The following is a 25,433-nucleotide window of genomic DNA, read 5'->3' on the forward strand; positions in this document are numbered from 1 at the left end:
GGAACTACAAATTTGGTTCACCAGTTCGGGGTTTCCCTACAGGGTACATTTGTGTGTGTTTGTATGTGCGTGGGTATGTTTGTGTGGAAGTGTGTATGTGTGTGTTCGTAGTAACTTAGTGACGATCTATATACATAACGTTAGTATAGGGGATTATCTTAATCAACAATATATTTCCATGCTTCCGTTTTTAACACCATCAGCATCATGCTTTGTAATAGCTCTGAAAAACATAAATCAATTCATAAACTGTAATAACATGAATTCTGCGTGAATTTCATAAGATTTAAACATATATCCTCATGAAAATTCCTTGAATTTCGTCTGGAACATTGGTAGTTTCTTTACGGAATTTCAAACGATTTTTTAGGTATAATAGTGATATTTTAGGATCCGACAAGTAAATAGCTTGATTAAATGCATCTAAAATTCTATGCTGTCTGCTTTCCTGGCGAGCTCTCTCTTTCATGTTTCTTCTATTAATTTGGGCCATGCCTCACTTGAATCTTCGGAGTAAAATGCTATAGGCATTGGGAATTTTCTAGAGACCTCACATCCATGTCTTAGTAATTTATGAGTGGATGGATTCATTCTACTCCATGGATACAATAAGTAATGAAGTTTGTATGTTTCGAAACAAAACTGTTGCAATGCATCTAAATCTAAACGTTGACTTGAAGCAAATTAAAATGTGTGCGATGTTCTTAACTAACTAACTAGATGTATCTAATCGAGCTATTTACTTATTGGATCCTAAAATATCACTATTATACCTCAAAAATCGTTTGAAATTCCGTAAAGAAACTACAAATGTTCCAGACGAAATTCAAGGAATTTTCATGAGGTTATATGTTTAAATCTTATGAAATTCACGCAGAACTTTCGTCTTTTTGGTGGTTATGGCTCGATATGCTATTTTGTTTGTCCTTGAAAGATAGAGTTAGTTGCCCTTTAAATTAAAGATTCAAAATTGTTAAATTTTTGCAGAGTTCGTGAAATGTATGAAGGAGTACGAGACGTAATGAAGCGATACCGGAGTGGAAAGGTCCCAAAGGCTTTCAAGATTATTCCAAGGTTACGAAATTGGGAGCAAATTCTTTTTATAACGGAACCACACAATTGGAGCGCGGCCGCCATATTTCAAGGAACTCGGTAGATATACATAAATACTCGTACATACATTCTTTTATTTAGCTATTTGTCTTTTATTTTTGAAAGTTCATTAATTTTTATAAAAGTATAACTAAAAAAGAAGAAGATAACAAGAGCCATGTAATTTCTAATTTCAAACTTTGTACAAAGATTAGAAAAATAATGTCATCTAATTCCAAGCTTTTTAATTAGAATTTCTTGAAAATGTTGGGTTGGCATATGAAAAAGTGGAAACGGCAACAACAGTTTACGTGGCAAACTTAGAAATTTTTTCGCATGCAGATTTAAAACATTAAATTTTATATTTTGCTGGCGGTATTACGCATTTTTTCCATTCAAAGTACATTTTTTTTTATATAGAACAAAGTGCTAACACCGTTAGCAAAAAAATGTCATCAAAAGTCAACGCGATTTTTCAGAAAGTTCAAACTTGCACTTTATTGCACAAAAATGAAGAAATTCTAAGTAAAAAGTTTGGAATTTAGATGAAATCTTTATAGGATTTTCCAAGTTTGTGTACAAAGTTTGAATTTATATGGTTTATGTTAGATAATGGGCTTTACTTAAAAAAATTTCAAAACCTAATTTTTTAAAATACGAGATTTGTTGACCTTAAGTTTGCTCAAAATTTCCAGTAAGTATCAGCAGGTAGAGCGTAAACACAATATTAACAGGTCTATTCTGCACGTTACCGATGGTTTTGTAACCGGAAAATTTGATTAGCAAATCATGTTACCATTATCTCACCGCGATTCTAGACACGTTGGAAATGATATTGAGAAGGGAAATTGTTGAGGCATGGAAGAGCGATGCCTCTGCTTCTCAAATCTGTTAGATGTACTTACGTGTAGGTACGGATCTACACGTGCAAGAGTAATGGATGTAAAGCACTCAAGTATTTGTATAATAATGCAAATACGCATGTATGTAATTCATATGCAATTTAATGAGACAATATTGAAGTTCAATAGTACAAAGAATGAGAATTCAATATAAATATAACATAAAGATGTTTCAAACAGTAATTGAAATGTAAATGTATAATTCAAATTAATACTTAGCAAAGTAAATGATGTACGTATGTGGTAAATACTCCACGATGATGAAGTTGATAAATTCCTTCGGTTGATTAAAGTGATACTTTATCGATGATGGTCCAATCCGTATGGTCGAAAAAGGAGAAGGAGAGGGAGAACCAATACGGCGCTCCTATTTATAGCAGTCGCATGGCCACATCGAACTGCCGTAAGTTCGAAAAAGAGGGTGGCTGCGTTCTCTTTAGCAGAGGTGTATTTTGAACGAGTGTAGTATCGAGTGGTGTGGTCGGTCACAGGTTTAACAGTTGTCGGGCGATGTGCATTGTGTCTTGCGATGTGTTTTAGCTAGACAATTCGAGCAGTAGTTGAATTTACGTACGCAACGGATGCGTTCTTCTACAGTCAGCTCCAAGAAAAACTTGCAAAATCTGAGTGCGTGATAGCGGTGGCAAACTAAGCACAGATGTACGGTTGGATCATGACGCTGTGGTGCAAGGCCTTTGTTGCTGGTGCACGCCGTCGAAGTAGAGTCGGAGTTAGCTTTCGAGGTCGTTGTCTATTGCTATTCTTACATGAAGGTACGCGCTGATGCTCAATTGATTCGCGTGGACTTGGTGAAGGCGTGATTGAATCGCGACGTCGTCGTGTAGCACTCTTTTTTCCTTGGGCTAGCCGAAGATGAAGAGCTTGTTCACGTCTATGCGATGGCGGTGTGGTTCAGTAGCGACGCTGCTGTGTGATGTGCTTGGTGCCTGTGACCAAGCGCAGATGCAGAACTGGTTTACGTCTACGGGGTGACGTCGTGCTGCAGCGGCATACCATTTAGCTTCTGTAAAATAGACTTGCTTTAGTATTGGGTTTTTGAAAACTTATGGCTAGGAGAAAACAAAATTCAGATATTGAAAGTTGCTGTCAGGGTGGTGTCTTAGGGACATCTGACTGAATGGGTAGAGGACATAGTTTTACGATTGGTCTGGTGAACAGGCCGTGTTGCGTTTGAACATCTGTAACACGCACTTTATCATCTGGGCCAAGGTAGACCTTTACAATTCTTCCTAGACGCCATTCGTTCTGTGGTGTTAATTCGTTCTTAATGACGACAAAATCATTAACGGTAAGGTCTTTTTGTGGAGATTTCCACTTATATCGTTTGTGAAGTTCTTTCAGGTATTCTTCCTTCCACCGTACACTAAAGTGCTGGTGGAGCAATTTCAATTTTTCCCAGCGGTTCTGAAGGGAGATGTTTTTTGCTTCCGATTTTGGGGTAGCGAGAAGTGGTGCACCTCGTAAAAAATGGCCGGGGGTCAGCGCCACTAGGTCTTGTGGATTATCTGACATTGATAAAGGCCGAGGGTTAAATACGGGAAAAAAGGAAGTGCATATTGCCAGCGATTCTTTTCAGATGTAACTTTACACTTTTCACCGCAGCTTCCCATAAGCCGCTCATATGAGGTGCGTTTGGAGGTATAAAGTGCCATTCAAACCCGTGAATGGAATACTTCGAACGAATTTAATTCGGCACTTCCTTTAGAAATTGTTTGAAATCCTTTTGAAAGGATCGACTTGCTCCTACGAAGTTCTTTCCGTTGTCTGCAAATATGAGCTGAGGTAGGCCCCGTCGACCGACAAATCGCGCGAAAGCCGCCTGGAATGCCTTGGTAGAAAGATCGGAGCAGAGCAATGCATTACTTTTGTAGAAAAGCAGACAAATACGCAGATGTAACCCTTGATATAAGGTGCCTTCCGAGTGTTCGCTGATTTGATGTCGAAAGGACCTGCAAAATCGATTCCTGTTCGAGTAAATGTCAAAGAACAAGTAGATCTCTCTGGCGGTAATGCTACCATGATTTGTGTTCGCATTTTTTGTTTAGAAATTGTACAGATTTTGCAACTGAAAATGATTTGTTTAACTTTGGACTTAAGTCTCGGGATAAAGAATTCCTGTTTTGCCATTCGGATCATGAGTTGATGTTCTGCATGCAATAGCAAAGTGTGCACGAACTGGAGAAATAAGTAGCAAAATCTTGATGACTCAGGTAGAATAATTGGGTGCCTTTCGTTGTACGAAAGCGGAGCGTTTGCCAAGCGTCCGTTGACTCTAAGAATGCCATGTTTACCCAGCTACGGACTCAAGGGAAGGAGCGAACTCCGTTTAGAGATTGGTTGGCAGTTCGCCAGTTTTTAATATTCATCCGGATAATGACGTTTTTGAGCGAGTACGATTAGTCGCGTTTTTACAAATTGTATTTAGTTNTCATATGAGGTGCGTTTGGAGGTATAAAGTGCCATTCAAACCCGTGAATGGAATACTTCGAACGAATTTAATTCGGCACTTCCTTTAGAAATTGTTTGAAATTCTTTTGAAAGGATCGACTTGCTCCTACGAAGTTCTTTCCGTTGTCTGCAAATATGAGCTGAGGTAGGCCCCGTCGACCGACAAATCGCGCGAAAGCCGCCTGGAATGCCTTGGTAGAAAGATCGGAGCAGAGCAATGCATTACTTTTGTAGAAAAGCAGACAAATACGCAGATGTAACCCTTGATATAAGGTGCCTTCCGAGTGTTCGCTGATTTGATGTCGAAAGGACCTGCAAAATCGATTCCTGTTCGAGTAAATGTCAAAGAACAAGTAGATCTCTCTGGCGGTAATGCTACCATGATTTGTGTTCGCATTTTTTGTTTAGAAATTGTACAGATTTTGCAACTGAAAATGATTTGTTTAACTTTGGACTTAAGTCTCGGGATAAAGAATTCCTGTTTTGCCATTCGGATCATGAGTTGATGTTCTGCATGCAATAGCAAAGTGTGCACGAACTGGAGAAATAAGTAGCAAAATCTTGTTGACTCAGGTAGAATAATTGGGTGCCTTTCGTTGTACGAAAGCGGAGCGTTTGCCAAGCGTCCGTTGACTCTAAGAATGCCATGTTTACCCAGCTACGGACTCAAGGGAAGGAGCGAACTCCGTTTAGAGATTGGTTGGCAGTTCGCCAGTTTTAAATATTCATCCGGATAATGACGTTTTTGAGCGAGTACGATTAGTCGCGTTTTTACAAATTGTATTTAGTTTTGAGAGAGTGCTACGGTTCCGTACGAAGGTTCTGGTGTGGACTGTATTAGGTGAGATTTGATTTGATTAAAGAAACGAAATATGTATGCGATGACTCGAACGGCCCTTGGCCATGAGGAAAAGCGACTAAGGATGTCAGATTGGTCTGTGAAGAGTTTCAATTTTTTGAATCTCGGGAGGAATGACTTTTAGATGTAGTGATTTTGGCCAGTGCTTTTGGTCTTTCAGTAGCCATTTGGGCCCATCCCACNATGTATGCGATGACTCGAACGGCCCTTGGCCATGAGGAAAAGCGACTAAGGATGTCAGATTGGTCTGTGGAGTTTCAATTTTTTGAATCTCGGGAGGAATGACTTTTAGATGTAGTGATTTTGGCCAGTGCTTTTGGTCTTTCAGTAGCCATTTGGGCCCATCCCACAAGAGTTTCCAAGTCCACAGGGTTTTGATTCCATGTTTTGGATTATTTGTGCTGTTCGATTGGCGACATAAACTTTCCACGTACACGGTGGTTTTTCCAGCCACGAGACATTATTGATCACACCAAAGAAACAGCTCATATTTCCCTAGAGGAAGTTGCGAAAGAACGGTTTTTATTGCCTTGGATAACAGAACTGCTTCACATAACTCCAAGCGTGGAAGGCTTATTGTTTATAACGGAGCTACCTTAGATTTGGAGCAAAGTAACTGAGAAGTTACATGATTCTCGTGTGCCTGAGTCCGAATATAAATCGCTGCGCCATAAGCTTTCTCGGATGCGTCCCATGGATCCATGGATTTGGATTTTTCGATCGGGAGCGAATTCTGTCCATCTAGGTATTTGGATTTGTTCAATGGTTGGTAAATCTACCAGGAATTGATTCCNTGTTCAGAACCAGTCCTAAATTCGACATATGGGATCTAAGTTCGCTTTGCACCCCATTTTCTATAGTTTCGAACAAGTTGTAAACGATTTTGTTCAATGGTTGGTAAATCTACCAGGAATTGATTCCATTTGTGTAACGAGAGTGGTTTAACGCATTCGTCCCATTCTATGCCTTCCCGCCATAGCTGTTGTAATAGCATTATTGATTGGATTATGATGGGCGATAGCCAGACATGGGCGTAGTGCACTAAATTTCAAGTACCACTAATATTGAATATAGTGAGGCTTATTTTTTTCTAATCCCACTAAAAGTAGTGGGACTTAGATTTTTTTTTCTTCTTCTTCTTCTTCTTCTTCTTCTTCTTATTTGGCGCTATAATCGCCTAAGCGATTTTGGCCGAGTCCAAAACAGCACGCCAGTCATTTCTCTTCTGTGCTAACTGACGCCAATTGAAAATGCCAAGTGAAGCCAAGTCCTTCTCCACCTGGTCTTTCCAACGCAGAGGAGGCCTTTCTCTNCTACCACTAAATGCGATAGAGGTAGTTGCAAAAATTTCCACTAAAAATAAATGCCTTTAGTGGTAATTTAATTTTTTTCCACTACCACTAATGAGTTAAGTGGTAATGTAAAAAATTTTCAATAATTTCAAAAGTAGTGGAATCAACAGATTTTCCACTAAACAAAGTATAGTAAAGTAATTAGGCCTTTTCAAGTGATTTTTGGAAATGTATCGGCTTTTGAATATATGTGTGTATATTTTCTAACATAAGTACATACATATCAATTTACAGTATATTTCAATACAATTACAATATTTGTTTAAGATAAACACAAACACAAATTTTGCTTTTATGGATTTAAATATTAAAAACACGAAGTGGAGACTCACGTAAGAGGCACTTTTGCCACGTGTTGACTTATTTTTAACACTTGAGCCAGAATTCGTGAAATCGATCAGTAAAAATTAAAGTTTTTTGATTTTTAATTTTAATATGGTGGATGTGTAATTCAGGAGCATAGAAATTAACTCCCATCAACAAAACTTCGAAAAAATATACATTTCGCAAGTTATTGCATAAACAATTATGGCATTTTTTCTTCGATTCACAATATCTCATAAATTATTTAACCAAATTGAATGAAATCTTCAGGGCTTATTCCTTTTATGTCATAGTTTCTATTGACATATTTTTTTAATGCAAATTTTATTTTTGTTCCTTTTACTAATATTTATACTACGAAAGTTTTTGCAAAACATCGTTCTGGAGCAACAAAAAAATTGAAAAAAAATTAAAAATATTCTTCCAGTCTTATTAAATAACATGTGTAAATTTCCAAGTGTGTGTATTTTTCGTTTAAAAGATATCAGCACTTTAACTTGGCTCTGCATGTATAGTATCTTTGATTTTTCGATTTTTGAATAAACTTTATTTTTTGATTTTTTAAATACATTGGCGGCCGCTGCATTGGCGGTGCGCGCTATCATTCCGCAGGGCCTGGGTTCAAGTCCGGTAGAAACCAACATAAAAAAAAACAAATACGGTTTTTTTCTAATAGCGGTCGCCCCTCGGCAGTCAACAGCAAACCTCCAAGTGTATTTCTGTTATGAAAAACAGCTCCTCATAAAAATACAATCGCCGTTCGGAGTCGGCGTAAAACTGTAGGTCCCTCCTCTTTGTGTGACAACATCAAGGCGCCCGCCGCAAATCGGAGGAGAAGCTCGGCCAAACTCTAACGTATGTGTAAGCGCCAATCTATTATTATTAAAAAAATGATTGTGAGCTTTATCATATGATACTTCCAGGCGCTTATAAATCCTTTCTACATTATATTATACACTAAATTTGAGTATATGGCTTTTATTGCAACAAAGTAAATTCCAACGTATGATGTTATAAACATGAAACCGATAAACTGAGAATTCATGAAATGATCGTGTTCTCAATTAGTGATTCTGATGCTGAATAAGTTCTGCAAGTGATTTGCTGTTGTTAATTGGTACACAAGAGTGAAAATTTCTGGTATTCTTTATTGTCGCTGCTCTAAGGAAACGTTTCTCCAACGACTGGCTTTCTACATCGTAATCGGCCTCTGCGTAAAAGACAAAAGCGATGCCTTTGAAGTAGCTTTGGCACCCTTCTTATAAAGCCTTTGGATTTGTTATTTGGTCGCTTGTAGTCCGTTGCAAGCTTACACATCTTATTATGAGGATTGCAACGGGTATTCAAAGGGGACAAATGCAATAAGCGATTAATGTTCGTTGCTGCTTTTTTGCTTACTTACTTCTTTTACGTACACTTGCTTAAAAGACAGTCGTTANTTATAAAGCCTTTGGATTTGTTATTTGGTCGCTTGTAGTCCGTTGCAAGCTTACACATCTTATTATGAGGATTGCAACGGGTATTCAAAGGGGACAAATGCAATAAGCGATTAATGTTCGTTGCTGCTTTTTTGCTTACTTACTTCTTTTACGTACACTTGCTTAAAAGACAGTCGTTATTCGTCGCGTATAACCAAGCTACCACCGTTCAATAATTTACACACGTGGAAATATTAATTACCACTTTCGCACAAATCCGTTAGCTGACTGAATTAAAAAAAAAAGTATAATCTAAAAAAAAAATGTTATTCAAAAATCGAAAAATCAAAGATGCTATACATGCAGGGCCAAGTTTAATTGCTGATATCTTCTAAACGAAAAATACACACACTTGGAAATTTACACATGTTATTTAATAAGACTAGAAGAATATTTTTAATTTTTTTTTCAAATTTTTTGTTACTCCAGAACGATGTTTTGCAAAAACTTTGTTAGTATAAATATTAGTAAAAAGGAACGAAAATAAAATTTGCATTAAAAAAAATATGTCAATAGAAACTAGGACATAAATGGAATACGCCCTGAAGATTTCATTCAATTCGGTTAAATAATTTATGAGATATTGTGAATCGAAGAAAAAATGCAATAAAAATTGTTTGTGCAATAACTTGCGAAATGTATATTTTTTCGAAGTTTTGTTGATGGGAGTTCCTTTCTATGCTCCTGAATTACACATCCACAATATTAAAATTAAAAATCAAAAAACTTAAATTTTTACTGATCGATTTCACGAATTCTAGCTCACTTGTGAGAGAATAACTTATTTTTACGCTCTAATTACCGAACAGCCCGGAAAGCGTGTGGAACAAAGCTAATATAAAGAAATTTTTCAAATTTTCAATTTTGTGGGAATACGCAATCAAAGTTTGATCAATTCATACAGTTGGTATACCTAAAGACAGATGGAAAGACACATATCTTCGCCATTTCTGGGAAGTTTAGTCATCTGTTAGGCTGAACATATTTTCCTCATCAAGCTTATTAATTGTATTATGAATTCCCCAAGAAAGTAAATTTTTAATTACATCTCTATATTATTAAACGTGCGATATCAGTTTTTCCTTACTACCAAGCATTAGTATTATTTAGTGGAAACATGGCTTTTTTCCACTATTTGCAAGATTTAGTGGAAATAGTCTTTAAGCCATTAATATTAATTTAGTGGAAATTTTGTCAGCTCCAATATCACTAGGCTTGGAGTGGAAATCATTGTGCACTACCACTAGAAATAATAGTGGTAATGAGAACACNAGTGCTTGGCTCATGGCTTGGGAGCGCGAACGACCCAGCTTGAGCTGCGATGGAAATGTTCTTTTGAACGGAAGACGCACAACGCCCGTCTTCTTGCCGGTATGCAGTGTTGCCAGAACGGTTTGGACCAACCGGCTAAATTGGCAAAAAAAAACGGCTAAAAACGGCTAAACTTTCTCAACTAAATTTCACACGTTTTATTTAAATAAATCACAAGTAGAAAGACTAGTTCCTGGAGAGAAGTTGCAAATTCAAGCTGGAAAAAATTTTGTAGGCAAGAATTTGCAATTAGAAAACCATATGATTGTGGCACATTTGGATTTTTTGTCGACGATGATTTGAATAAACAAGGTCGTTAAATTTAAAAATTTACAAACTTGAGCGACATTAAAATGAAAAATGCAGGTAAATACTTGTTTACTTAATTAATTTAGTTAATTCCAATGATTTTAAAGATACTCGGCTGAAAAAAAACTGTATTCGTAATCGGAACCAGAGTCGATATAGGAAACCCGACAGTTACTACGACAAAGAAAATGAAACGTATTTATGTTAAAGAAAGTCCGACTAACAAGAAATATACATGTAGATCCTGTTTTTTGCCCCTCTGAAAGAATTTTAAAAATTCTACACAAATTTCTTATATTTGAAATGCAACCGTGGACACTACCTGGTAGGGAAACTGCAAATTCCTGCAAATTGGCGTTCGGGCAGAAATTTGCAAGTTTCTCTACTTGAGAGAGAATTTGTGAGCATTTTTTCTTACTATCTGATATTTTGAGTGATAATTCTCGCTGGATTTTCGAATAACAAACCTATTGTCTTCCCAGAGAGTTTTGCTTTACATTAGAAATTTGTGCTATTTTATTTGCATTTTGATGCATTTAAGTGCTGGTTCTTTTAATTCAATTTGGTCTTCGGTTTTTGGAATTTAAATAAGTTCTCAGCAAAAAAAGTTTATTTAAAAAATTACATAAGTGTACATAGGACTTGAAAATATCCATTTTTCCCTTACCTTAAACCTTTAACCGTGGGTAACAATGATGTTTTGTAATTAAGGCAGAATTGAATATGCGTTATCTGGGAAGACAATACCTATAATATTTATTCTATGTGTTGGCACTATATCCAAACACAAACGCGTGTTAAGCAAACAGTGATACAATTTGTTATTTTCTAAGTTTGCGAATAAAATTTCACACTTAAATTTAAGATTTGCATAACAAACATTTTATGTAAAAATCCCCGCTACGGCCTTCTTTAGAAAAAAAATATATTCGTTTAAAATAAAAATAAGCGAAATCGAAGATATAACCCTGCCTGACACGAAAATTTTCTCCACGATAAGGTTAGCCATTTCTAACAGATTTTGGATCGCTTAGTCAAAATTAGAAACACATACATATATTTGAATTTTAAGAAAACAAGGCAAATAGCAAAATCGGCTAAAAACGGCTAATTTTTTTTACAAAACGGCTAACAAATCGGCTGCCGGCTAAACTGAAATTTCTCCGGCTGTTTGCTGTCGCAACCGGCTAAATTTAGCCGGAAAACGGCTAAAATGGCAACACTGCCGGTATGTGGTGTTGAGATAAATTTTCTCACAAAAAACATCATCTTCAGATGGCGGATGGTGCTCGGGCAACTCTTCGATTTCACAAAATTTTTTGAGTTGGGAATTTAAGTCTTCACTATCCTCAACGACATGAGTGTGATAAGATGAAATGACTTCTTGTTTGCAGCTAATGTCTAATCAAGCGACATGGTGGAGGCTAAACAGCTTTTAATTAAGATTGGAACCGAGACAAAGCTACGGAGTAGCGCTCGAAAATTCGCTATAAATTAAAGAACTTGATATAACCGTCAGAAAGTGTCAAAATGGCGAAGTTGCAAGTTTTTACTAGCTTTCCGTTCAATACCTTTTCTGATAATTTTCTCTTCCTCTCAATTTTGCTCTCTATTTTTCTTGTACGCTCTCGCTGCAAGTACTTACTGGAAAAGTTATGGAAAAGAATGGACCTATTGTTACGCTCTCGTTTAGGCTTTCTCTTGCAAATTTTTTGTATTATTGAACGCTTTTTTTTGATATTGAACAAACCAATTTTCAGAAAAGTCACGAAAACGTTTCCCATGTTAATTCTTTTTTCTTCTATAAAAGTTTACATTTACCAGGTAGAGCAATTTGCATGAATGACGACAATTAATAACTTTCTAGTAATAGAGCAAGGGCCCGGGCCGCNACGAAAACGTTTCCCATGTTAATTCTTTTTTCTTCTATAAAAGTTTACATTTACCAGGTAGAGCAATTTGCATTAATGACGACAATTAATAACTTTCTAGTAATAGAGCAAGGGCCCGGGCCGCCCGACTTAAGTTATTCTTGAGGTAACAAAATTCAAGGAATAAGTATTAGAAGTGACCGCTATCTGTTGTTCTATGTTGTGTTAAAATTGTATAGCTGTACCGATTACCTGTAGCTCACTATAACAAAATATGTATTCATTTTTACTATGGGATTAACTAACAAAGGCCCTAACCAAAACTTAGTTTGAAACTGTAACAGTAAAAATTTTAGAGTAGTAGAACGAAAAATAACGGAGTTACATACCACTTTTTTAAAAACCCTGCCTGTTTTTGATATTCTGCCTTATCCTGAGTTTCATCCGAAAAAAATTCAACCGAAAATTTGTATTCCGCCATAGTAAGTACATGGAAACGAAAAGTGATTATAAAAAGAATCAGCCTTATCACGAGTTTCATTTTTCCCGAACCGGTTCACTTTTCACTTATGCTTTCCATGGTTTTACCATGGGCGGATGATATATTTTCGGGTGAATTTTTTTTCAGGCGAAACTCAGGATAAGGCAGAATGTTCTCTGTGCTTCTCTAAAGTAAAAAAAAATGTTGGTTAGGGCCTGAATAAAGGATATGTAATTTCAAAACTTCAAAGCCGTTTTTTTTCAAGTTTGTGAATTTTCGGATTATGACAGCAAATGTGCGATATGTATGTATTTAGGAATGTATGTGTATCTGCTAGGCTAAACGGCCCTTTTACAGGTAGCAGATAGGAGAGGTAGATAAAAAAGCTTATTTTGTTAAAGTTAAAGTGCTGGCTTTTATACATACATACATATACAAANCATGTATTTAGGAATGTATGTGTATCTGCTAGGCTAAACGGCCCTTTTACAGGTAGCAGATAGGAGAGGTAGATAAAAAAGCTAATTTTGTTAAAGTTAAAGTGCTGGCTTTTATACATACATACATATACAAATGTATTTATGATGTTAAAAATCAATATTTCTGTTTTCACCTGAGATCGAAATAATTCGCAAACGGATAAAAAATATAATCAGCATTATCATGAGTTTAATTTTTCCTGAACCGGTTCACTTTTCACGTTTTGTTTCCATGTATTTACTATGGGCGGATTACAAGTTTTTGCGTGAAAAATTTTTCGGGCGAAACTCAGGATAAGGAAGAATGTGTGACTTCATACTTGCCTGGTTATTTGGTTAAACATTATTATTTTATAGTTGTTGTTAAATGAATACAAAATATAACCACATAACCAAACAATTGGGGTGTTCACAACGGTACCGTTTAGTGTAGTATTGTTGTATTTCGTAAACTTGAAAAGGCTAAAAATATATTTATGGGTTACGTAAGGTATCGATAGAAGTCATATTCATGCCTATTACGGTATCCGACGGCTGCCATCCGCACGGATCTAATCCGATTCACACTGTCATAACAAGCGAATGAGAAGGATTAGATTCATGAGAATGGGATCCCTCGGAAACAGACACCATTCGCAGAATCTAATCCTTCGCACTCGCTTATTCCGACAGTGCGAATCTGATTAGATCCGTGCGGATGGCATCCGTCGGATACCGTAATGTTGAAAATAGTCGGTTGTGGTTTAAGCAGGGTTGTTGCGAATATTCGCATTCCTTCCGCACCTTCCTTCCGCATAAATTTTAACATTCGCATTCGCTTTGGCATTCGCAATAACCAACGCGTAGATTTTGCGAATGCGAATGTAATTTTATCATGTATATCTGGCAAACAAAATGACAAATTGTAGCCAATATTTTTTGCCTGTGGAGATGCAACGCACATAGGAGTATTTGTATAACAAAATTGGTCAAAAGACAGATTTATCAACTTTGGTGAGAGTGTCTTTGAAATTTTTTTCCTTAAGCTGTATAACCGAGATATCAATGGGCAGTCATACAAGTTCCCACTTCTTCTTGATTTTTGACGTACGTCAATGGGAACATAATCCTTTTAATAATATTTTTTATGTGATTTAAATACCTGCATTTGTTTCTTTCTCTGTTATGATTTTGTGAACCAATCTTAAGAGAACTACTAGGCATGAAAGATGAAAGTGTGTACTTTAATTTTAAACCAAATTTTTGTGATTTGCTTTTGATGTTATATTTGTTTCAATCGTTTCAAATGGGGCTTTTTTGAAAATTTTACTGCTTTTACACAGTTCAAGTATTGAATTTAATTCTGATCGCATATGGAAGAGAGGGGGTGAGAAGAAAAGGGACGAGTACACATGCGTCTGCACCGTCAAGTCGTTTTAACTTTCTTCCCTTCCTTCGAATTCGCCGCAACAAAGTATTAGAGGGTAAAACGAAATTAGCAATTACAGCACTAGAATCCAGTTGAACGATTCCAAACGATTTCATTGCAAAGTCAGAGCGCGAACGATTTGAAACCCATCGCCATAGTCATCATCAGTAGGGATAAAACGATACTAGTAAATACAAGTACATACTCGATACTTTTCGTCCAATACCAAGTAATTTTGGTATCGATACTTTTGAACCGAGTACTGAGTAGGTATCGGAAGAAAGTACTTATATTGAAACCCGATTCAGTGAAAATTTTATTTCCGGACTTTTTTTAATCTAATTATTATTGTGAATATCTAAAAATTTTTGCCAGTTTAGTTGCCAATGAAAAATTCCTACAAAGAAAGACCTATAATTATCTCATTAAGATATCGCTAGCTTGAAGTGAAAAGTTGCTAAGTCCACTTTTTGTGAAAACTCATATTTGGATATAGGAAGCAAGGTAAATTAAAAACGCAACGTCTTCAAGTTTATATTCAATTAAAGGAAAATTTACTAAGTCCAAAAGAGGCATAGAAAAAACGATAAGCTTGCAAAAAATTCTAAATCTTTTAATTTGCGACGGAGCCTTCTGCAAAATTCTTGAAGGAAATGTTTTGAAAAGTTTTTTTTCTTCCCCTTCAAATTTTCTACAAATGGACTTAGCAGCTTTTCACTCTAAAATTATCAACATGATTACTTCTTTCAGAAACATACCATTGTTACTTTGCAGAACTGCTGTTGAACAGTGTTATAATACAGATGACTTTTATTTATTAATTCATTTGTATGAAATAAATTATAAAATAATTGTTTTTGATCTCAATCGCTTTCTCTTTGTACAAAATATGTAAATAATAAGTATTACAAATAAAATACGTACATAAATACAAACGAAGACAATTCTGTTATCAAAATTCTGGGGATTTTTTTAAAACGACGTATTGGACTTTGCTCTTTTTCTTGTTTTCTGGGAGGCCATCCTAGTAAACCATGTTTTAAAACTTAAAGTTGTTCTTAAAAAGATGGCGAATGCTACTTCGCCTGAAATCAAAAATTATAGTCACATAAGTTATTTTGACAAAAATTCATAGATATGTGATGGCGTTTTTTATACAAACAATTCTTATATAGGTACAAATATCGATATAAGTAGGTATCGATACTTTTAGCCCGATTCTTACTAGGCATCGATACTTTCTTTCGATGCTACTTCCAAGTACAGGTATCGATACTTCCATGGTATCGTTTTATCCCTAATCATCAGGGAACAGGTTTTTAGGACCTATAAACAGGCAAAATAAAATATCGAATTGGATAGAAGAGGCAAAATAAAATAGCAAAATAGGCAGCAAAAGGCACTAGAATACGCAAAAAAGGCAAAGAAGGCACTAAAANTAAAAAGGCAAAATAAAATATCGAATTGGATAGAAGAGGCAAAATAAAATAGCAAAATAGGCAGCAAAAGGCACTAGAATACGNAAAACCTATAAAAAGGCAAAATAAAATATCGAATTGGATATAAGAGGCAAAATAAAATAGCAAAATAGGCAGCAAAAGGCACTAGAATACGCAAAAAAGGCAAAGAAGGCACTAAAAAACACAAAAACCAAAAAATAATGAAAAAATATATTTATTTAAGAAATGTTTATTTTACAAGTAAAAGAGAAAAACTATGAANCACAAAAACCAAAAAATAATGAAAAAATATAACTATTTATTTAAGAAATGTTTATTTTACAAGTAAAAGAGAAAAACTATGAACTAGTTTCAGTATATGAAAAACTTGTACTTTGAATCTTTGACTATTTTCTCTCAAGTTTTTAACTCACAAAACTTTAATCTCTACAGTTGTAGTAACATTGAACCACAAGATGAATTTGAAGTTTTCTGGCAGCATCTTCATTCGATTTTCGCGAAGGAAAGAATTGAATATACTGAACGTGTCCTTTACATGCCGCCGCCACAATATTCGTTTTAAAATCGCCCTTGCTACCGTCTATAAGTGCAAATTTTTCGTCATCGTCCACCATCATTGGAAGTTGTCGCCGTTTCAACCTGTAAGTTGCCTACCATTTTGCAAATCGCTCTCGTTGCTATTATTATTTGCAAAATTTTTGGTAATAGTTCATTTGCATTGCAAGTTTGCCGTTTTCGTCGCCGTTTCAAACGATAAATTGTATACCGCTTTGCAAAGCGCTATTGTTGCTATTTCCATTTTTGCAAATATTTGTCATCGCCCGTTATCGTTAAAAGTTTGCCGTTTTTTGTCGCCGTTTTCAACAGTCACCTGTACATTGCAATTAGCGTTTCTAAAAATTTAATAAAGCCGCTTAAAACGAAAGATAATTTGACCGCTATACAATTTTGTAATCAAGTCGATCTGGGCACTTGGGTACCTGCAAGTCAACATATTAAAAGAAATATAATTTTGACCGCAAATATTCTGCGTATGTGCAAATCGTTTTGGGCAATTGGGTGCCTGCAAGCAAACGTATTACAAGAAACATAATTTTTGACCGCAACTATTCTTTATACGTGCAAGTCGTTTTGGGCAATTGGGTGCCCGCAAGTCAAAATGGAAAAGCTCGTATTAAAAGAATTATAATTTGGCCGCTAACTATTCGTCTATACGTACAAGACGTCTGGCATTTGGGTACCATCAAATATCATCGAAATCATCGTATCCAGCCATTGTGTCCAGTCATCATTGTAAGTCATCGTCTCGAATAATCGTCAACGTTTTAAGTTGTCGTCAGAGGTCATCAGTAATTTGCGAGGCAGTGTTTTTTAAATCCTCACTAAAAGTCGTTGTAGTTGTTATTGTAGCGGCTACTAAACTCCACTCGGGTCTATCCATAAGGACAGGGGCGTTAGCTGGGAGGGGTTCTAGGAGCATGTGAAGAGGTGCCGAGAGTCATGTGGCGACTCTCCGCATGCCGGGCATTGGTTGAGCACTTCCTCATTAATTCTGCTCAGGTATGAGTTTAGCCTGCTGCAATAGCCAGAGCGAAGTTGGGATATTGTGGTGCGCAGACAAAGTTCTGTCCCGTCCACGTCAGGCGTTTGTATGCCTAGAACTGCATTCTCAGGGCAGGAGTCTACGTAACTTTAGACGGACTCCCTGTAAATGTCGTTCAGGGCCTGTCGATAAGCTGACGGGTCCAGAGGTTGTTTAATGAACCTCTGGACTTCGTCCGTCAGTTCGTAGAGGTGCCTCCTGACGTGCCTTGGCGAGGGCTCTTCTGCGAGCAGCTGTTTGTTGGATGATCACGTCTGTGGCTCCCCACAAGAAACTGCTTGCCATTGTGCTATTCTCCTTGACTGGGAGCATCTGGGTCTCGTCGTGAAGGTGGTGTTGGGGGACATCAGAAGGCATCCGGTCGCTGTCCGAAGTGCCGTATTCTGGCAGTAGCTTCATTCCCTGCGTCCAGCTAGTCCCAGGCGACCACGGGCGTTGCATAGTTTAGAACCGGCCGGCCAATTGCCTTGTATGTTGCCAACAACGTTTCTTTGTCTTTGCCCCAAGTGCTGTCGGCCAGCGACTTGAGGACATTGTTGCGGCTCTGTACTTTGTGGACAATTGCGGTTGTATGCGCCGAGAAGGAGAACAGACTGCCGAAGGTGATTCCGAAGATTTTGGGGTTATTCGCCGTCGGTATTGTTACGCCTTCGACGTGAATACCCAGTTGTAGTCTGAACTCCTTCGTCCAGGTGGTGAATAGGGTTGCCGAGGATTTCGCAGGGGATAGGGCACAGGGACAAAGGCGTTAGGGTTGTGGGGTTTTCCGGGCATACGAAGAGCTGTTTCGAGTCTTGGGGTGTCTCTCCGCATGCCGGATATTCATTTGGCACATCTGCGTTTAATCTGCTCAGGTATGAGTTTAACCTGCTGCAGTAGCCAGAGCGAAGTTGGGCTATTGTGGTTCTGGTCTCCCGAGGCAGATGAAGCTCCGTCTCGTCAATGTCCGGTGGTTGTGCGCCTAGAACGGCACTCACAGGTCTGGACTCCACATAACTCGAGACTGACTCCCTGTGAATACCGCTCAGGGCCTGTCGATAAGCTGACGGGCCCAGAGGTTGTTTAATGAACTGTTCACCAGGTGGACGTCGGTTGGTGTGGGGAGCGCAGCAAAGGTGCTCTCAGTAAATTCCGCGAAGCCTTTCCGATCAGCTTTAGAAGAGTTGATATAGATCCGGTGTTCCGCGGAGCAAAGTCGGTTGGTTTATCGATCGAGATAAGTATGGGCAGATGGTCTGATGCCAAAGTCAGCATAGGTCGCCATGATACGCTGTTTATCAAACCAGCGCTGAATATTGTTATGTCTGGCGAGCTGCAGCAGCTGCCCATAATCCGGGTGTGTGCGTCGTCGTTCATTGTGCAGAATGTCGAATCGTCTATCTGCTCAGCCAAGTCTGTTCCCCTACGATCGTTTGACAGGCTTGAATGCCAAAGATCGTGGTGCGCATTAATGTCACCTACTACCATACGGTTTTCACCTCTGAGGAGCACATCTATATCAGGGTGATATCCTGCCGGGCAGCAAGTGACGGGGGGTATGTAAACGTTAAATATTTCGAGCTCAACATTGCCTGACCGGATAGCAATGCCCTGACATTCTAGGGTGGTATCCCTGCGGTCGATGTCTGCTTCAATAAGACGATACTGCACGGTGTGGTGCGTGATGAACGCTAAGCCACCACCATTATCTCGCTCGCGATCTCGACGGTGCACGTTGTTTCCGACACAATTCAACAATGTTGAATTGCTGTGCAACTTCGTCTCTTGGACCGCAGCTATCAATATACCATGCCTTCCCATGAAGACGGTTATCTCCTAGATCTTGCTCTGAAGTCCGTTGCAGTTAAATTGAAGAAGCTTCATGTGGTTCGGGTGACGTGTTGTTATGCGGGGTGGGAGGGATGTGTGTAGCCTTGCCGCCATTGGCTGTGTGCGATGCTGTGGAGGTTGCCGCCGTGTGATGGTAGTGGGTGGCGTCGCCATTTTGGTTTGCGACCGAGCAGCGCAACACGGGCCCTCGAAGTTCCCCGTCCAATCTCGCGTGGTGCGCAGACCTGAACACGCCCTAAAGTGGCACCAGCCAAGGCAGGTGTTGCACTTGACTGCGGTGGTGCGGTTGTGTCTGTTGCGTGGTCTGTCGTGGTTGTGGTGTGGTCTATTGTGTTGTAGTGTTGTGGTGCTGGGGTGTTTGTGTTGAGCTGCTCAGGTGGACTGGGGTTAGCTGTGAAGGCTGCTCTTTTTGAGCAGCAGGGGGCCGCAAAAGATGTGGTCCACTGCCGGTGGGTCCGTAGTCCTGAGCAGACTCTGAGGTGACTCCACCCGTCGCATGCATTGCACTAGGCTGAGGTGGAGTTGTGGTGTAGTCGTCTCTGGGATACACAGCAGGTGTAGGTTTCTGGCCCTGGGTTTGACTCGATGCCAGCGCTGAGCAGAAGAACACTTAGCAAATGTAGCCCTCTGGACGAAGAACTTCTGAGATACTTCGCCAACTTAAACGGGGTTAGATCGCCGAAACAACAGCCCTTGGTCGGGTAAAACCCGAGTCATTCCGGTACGTAAGACCGGCTGTCGTGGGAATGCAATAGTGGGGATAGGACACCACCCTGTGGTACACCCTGTTTAATTTTTCTTAGTTTTCTGGTTTTGTCCCTAAAAGTTGCTGACGAGTGTCGACCACTCAGATAATTCCCCGACCACCGTTTGAGTGCATGTGGGAGCGAGGAGGCCTCTATGTCTTCTAGCAGCGTTGAATGACTGACAGGATCGAACGCCTTGGACAGGTTCAACGCTACTAGAATAGTTCTCTCATAGGGGCGGTTTCGGTTAAGGCCACGAGTTATCTGGGTGTTTATGGCGTTAAGTGCTGTTGTTGTGCCGTGCACTTCACGGAATCCATGCTGATGCTTCGCTGGGGTCAGGTGGTTCGTAAAATACGGGAGGAGCAAGGCCTCTAGTGTCTTCGCTACCAGGGAAAGGAGGGTTATCGGACGATAAGACTCCTTTGTTGGCTGGTTTCCCCGGTTTGAGCAGTGGGACCACTCTCCCCATCTTCCAGATGTCTGGAATGACGAGAGTGGCCATTGACAGATTGAGGACCTCCGTTAGGTACGCTACTCCCGCAAGACCCAAACGTTTCAGCATCAACATGCAAATTCCGTCGGGTCCAATGGCTTTCGCCTTCCCGATGGCTATACTTACCTCACCGCTGGTGAAAACAAGTGGCGCACTAAGTTTTGGCATTTTGTGCAGCCTTCTGTTCACTCGACGTTTGGCTTTATCCACCGGAGGATGCAGAATGAACTGCCGGCTAAAATAGCTCGCGCATCGCTCGGTGTCCGACGAAGAGTGGTCACCAAAGGCTATGTCAACTCTGTCGTCACGCTTCGTTGGGTGGGACAATGACCTCACGGTTGGCCAAAGCTTACTCACACCAGAGGCAAAGTTGCAGGTCTTCAGATGCTCTTTCCATTTCTTCCGCTTATGTACGTTCACAAGTTGCCAAATCGCCGAGTTGAGATCCCTGATACGGGGATTTCCGGGATCGGCCTGACGAGGGTTGTCACGCTCAACGGCTCGAACAGCCGCTTCAGTAGGAAAGTTCGGACGAGGATCCGTAATACATCCTGCTGAGATGAAGCGAGCTGCAGCAGCAGTGACAACCCTGCGGAATTTACGTTCTCCGTGTGCGTAGTAGTAGTTCTATAGAAACCATCGATAACTATCGATAGTTTTCGATAGTCTTTTAAACTTAGTATTTATTACAAAATTAAAATATTTCTTACAAAATCAGAAAATCGCGAGCTCAGGGTAAAGTTTGCAAAGTTAATTTTTCGAAATTTTACAGGATGAAAAAACTTCTTATAGCCATTTTCTTCAAGAATTTCTCAAAACTTTTATTAAAATATTTTGCGTGATTAAAGCTAATCAAAACTTCGTATGAATCAGAAGGGGTCGTTGCTTATTAAAATAATTAGATTTTTTTAGAGCTATTTACTTCATTAAATATCCGTTATTTTACTTTATTCAATATCAGATATGTTATCATTCAATATCAGTTATTTCACTTCCACGAAACTATCCATATTTTTTACTTATCAAAACACCCGCTGAAACAGGAAAGGGCTGAAATGTACGCTGCCGAAATATCATTTATTAAAAGGTGCTTTATCAAATGCGCTTTCAAAGTGACAGTAAGCGATAAAACAATAATGTAAGAAAACCAAAACTATTAAAAACTATCGATAGTATTGAAAACTATCGATGGTGGTACGATAGTCAAAAACCAACGATAGTATCGATAGTGCCATAGATAGTTTCAGACCACTAGTAACGAGTACTTTGATTGGTTGTCTTGAGAAAATATGTCCGCTGAGAAGAAGCAGGCAGGGAAAAGCGACCCCATGGTGGAACGCTGAACTCACCAAACTTCGAAAACGGACCAGTAGTGCGTTTCTGTAACTAATGCGATATTGTATCGCAAATTTTGTCATAACGCGGTATCGCATAGTTGATATCGCAAACGATATCCGAAGTGTTTCTGTAACTCAAAAAACTCATATTGGTGGTGAGTTTTGTTAAAATTTCACAATCTATCAGAATGAAGAACATGTGTAATTGTGACAAATTGAAGCAAAAAGTAAGAAGTTTTATATATTTTGAGCATTAACATTAATCCCCTTATTCTAGAACCCGAAGTTTCGTAATTCGTAATTCGTAGCTACGCTACGAAAAACGAAAAATCCACATGCTGCAACCCTTGCGGAAACATATGCAGCATTGCCAGCTATCAGTTGTTTTTCGAAGATAGCTGAATGAAGGAAAACAATGTGGAAAGGAATTAAAAAAAACACTCATGAAGTGCTTATTTATAGTAAAATTGTTTGATTTTACATATTTTGAAGGAAACGATAGCGGTATGGGAATGATTTCACAAAGATATGCGTGGCTGTCGGGCATAGAAACCATGGGCGCATCTATGTCAGCTTCTGGTTGATTTGTTGAACCACAAGCCAGAACTTCTCCTACAACTGAAGAACTGGTTCTCAATCCAGTTAATGCAATAACAGCTTCTTCCAAGCCATTGAAAACATGCACTTTGTTAGGTCCACCACCTGTTGCACTTGCTTCTGCCTTCGGCCGCGCTTAGGGATTATAACCCTTACTAAGTAGAATTCTCCTTTCTGTGTTGCCGGAGAAGAGGGGCGTCCGACTGTCAAAGGTATACAACACTTCTTGTACAAATTCGCAAAAAAATGCATAGTACAAACCGAATTTATTAATAAGCTAGTAGTAGTAGAATTTATTAATAAGCTAGTTCGACGTCGCGCTCGCGTCCCCCGCCCCCTCCCCTTTTTTCGCAATTATGCACTGCTGTCATTATAACCGTTTAGAAAAAAGAATAANGTGTTAAAGTTTTTGGATTCGGCTTATGCGTTTAGACACAACAACTGAAAATCATTGTACAAATAATTAAACCGGACCCAAGTTTCTCGATAAGGGGCATCAAAGATTCTTTTTTGCTCGTTTATATAAAGCAGTGGATAAAAATATACGTATATGCGCAGGCAAATTTATCTGTTTAAAGGAACACCACTAATATTTCCTGCAAACACAGATCGATTTACATCTTTTATCTCGCCTCCGACACAGAAATAACACAAACGGCAATAACGCAAATTTGTGTTATTTCCCAATTGAATGTGAAATAACACAAATTTGCTTTATTTCATTTCTCGTTGAGTAATAAGACCATCTTTTAAACTTAACAATTGAGTAATAAAGCGAAATAGTGCACATATATACGTATGTAGGTAGTCACCCAGTTACATTTGACAAAAAGGAGTACATGAACAAAATGGACGGATTTGTAAATATACAATTTTGAAAGTGCCCAGCGTCGCGGCAGTCCGCGTTAGCGCGCCGCCACGCGTCACCCCGCGCCGCCGCATTCGACGTCGCGCTCGCGTCCCCCGCCCCCTCCCCTCCTTTCGCAATTATGCACTGCTGTCATTATAACCGTTTAGAAAAAAGAATAATAATAAAATGACACTAGTTCACTTCTGAAACTGCTTTTTAATGTCCAAGTAATGGGAATTACTGCGTATGGTGTTATTACATGCACCCCATCCATGGTTTAATTATACCAGGTGAAGTAATATTAGAGAAGAAATATTTTGACACTGCCTTATTTGAAAACATACCTATAAAATGTGACTAAAAGACAGCCGAATGTCAGAAAATAAAGCGAGAAAGCTGTTTTATTACTTCACCTGTTTATTGCGCCATTCATCCCACCTGCTTGTACCAAGTATACGTTCAAATTTAGAAGTCTGAGAGTAGGTAAAATTAAACATATTTTTACATTACTAGGTACTTCGTACCACATCTTCGCTTTGTCTTCGTAAACGAAATCCAAATTTCGGATATGGAACCTGTGATGATAATGCAGAAATTTTAACTGAAGATAAAACTCAAAACAATATTCTCTGTGTTCCATGCCATGGCGGAATTATACCAGGTGAAGTAATTAGAGCGAGAAAAAGATTTTGACACTGCCCAATGCAGGCTTGCTTNGCACCCCATCCATGGTTTAATTATACCAGGTGAAGTAATATTAGAGAAGAAATATTTTGACACTGCCTTATTTGAAAACATACCTATAAAATGTGACTAAAAGACAGCCGAATGTCAGAAAATAAAGCGAGAAAGCTGTTTTATTACTTCACCTGTNGTGCAGTTAAAATTCATACAAAAGCGCTATCTCCAATTTGTTGAGCAGTTATTAAAGACGACTCTTTTCCTATATTTTGTTAGACTTTTCATAAGTAAAAATATTTTGTGAATATTACTTTCTTCATANCCACCTGCTTGTACCAAGTATACGTTCAAATTTAGAAGTCTGAGAGTAGGTAAAATTTTACATATTTTTACATTACTAGGTACTTCGTACCACATCTTCGCTTTGTCTTCGTAAACGAAATCCAAATTTCGGATATGGAACCTGTGATGATAATGCAGAAATTTTAACTGAAGATAAAACTCAAAACAATATTCTCTGTGTTCCATGCCATGGCGGAATTATACCAGGTGAAGTAATTAGAGCGAGNTACACGCTATGCGCTGGTGTTCGTTCATGCCCCGTTTTTAATGTGATAGCATCACAGGTTGTGACTGAGGGGTTAGTAAGATTTCTTTAGCCTCTTTAGCGTCTTTAAGTCACCGCACCCAGATTGTGTGTACCCAAAAATGCTAAATTGTGGGGGAGACAGGCTTATAGGCCTTTAGGGTCTGTCTAGAATTTGGCCACGTTCCCACTCCTNATGCTGTTCAAAATACATAAATTCAAACAAAAATTTGCTTACTTAATTAAAAANGGTGACTGAGGGGTTAGTAAGATTTCTTTAGCCTCTTGACGTCTTTAAGTCACCGCACCCAGATTGTGTGTACCCAAAAATGCTAAATTGTGGGGGAGACAGGCTTATAGGCCTTTAGGGTCTGTCTAGAATTTGGCCACGTTCCCACTCCTTAGGAGAAAAGTCAGGGTAGCCTTCATTCCCAAAACAGGAAGGGATNGTGTAGATTACATATGTATGTATAATTATTACCATTTCTTTAGATACAAACATTATTTCTCATTAATATAAAAATAAATCTGAAAGTTTTTGATACATCTTCTAGAGTTTTCTAGGAANTGTGGGGGAGACAGGCTTATAGGCCTTTAGGGTCTGTCTAGAATTTGGCCACGTTCCCACTCCTTAGGAGAAAAGTCAGGGTAGCCTTCATTCCCAAAACAGGAAGGGATGACTATACGCTGGCAAACATCTTCAGGCCAGTCAGCCTAACATCCTTCATGCTGAAAAATCTGGAGCGCACGGTCGAGAAGTACATTAGAAAAGGGTTTTGGTGAATAGCCCCCTTAGTGTTCATCAACATGCATACTAAATCGGAAAGTCCTGTGAATCAGCTCTACTATACATGACCTTGTAACAAAGATCGAGGTGGGGCTGGAAGTAGGTGAGTACACAATGGCAGCCTT

The 25,433-nt window shown here is 38.7% G+C and overlaps 1 protein-coding gene across 2 annotated transcripts in view; it reads left to right on the forward strand.

Moving 5' to 3' along the window:
• The window catches only part of bys (Bystin), a 107,653-nt gene that overhangs the window by 66,271 nt on the left and 15,949 nt on the right, over nt 1-25,433 (forward strand). For both annotated transcript variants that reach the window (XM_017613562.1, XM_017613561.1), the window contains exon 4: nt 988-1,152. In XM_017613562.1, the coding sequence (XP_017469051.1) occupies nt 988-1,152 (165 nt within the window). The remainder of the gene's footprint in view (nt 1-987; nt 1,153-25,433) is intronic.

The sequence above is a fragment of the Rhagoletis zephyria genome, unplaced genomic scaffold, assembly GCF_001687245.7.
Source record: "Rhagoletis zephyria isolate East Lansing unplaced genomic scaffold, Rhagoletis_zephyria_1.1 Rzeph_scaffold_00686, whole genome shotgun sequence".
NCBI classification, from domain to species: domain Eukaryota; kingdom Metazoa; phylum Arthropoda; class Insecta; order Diptera; family Tephritidae; genus Rhagoletis; species Rhagoletis zephyria.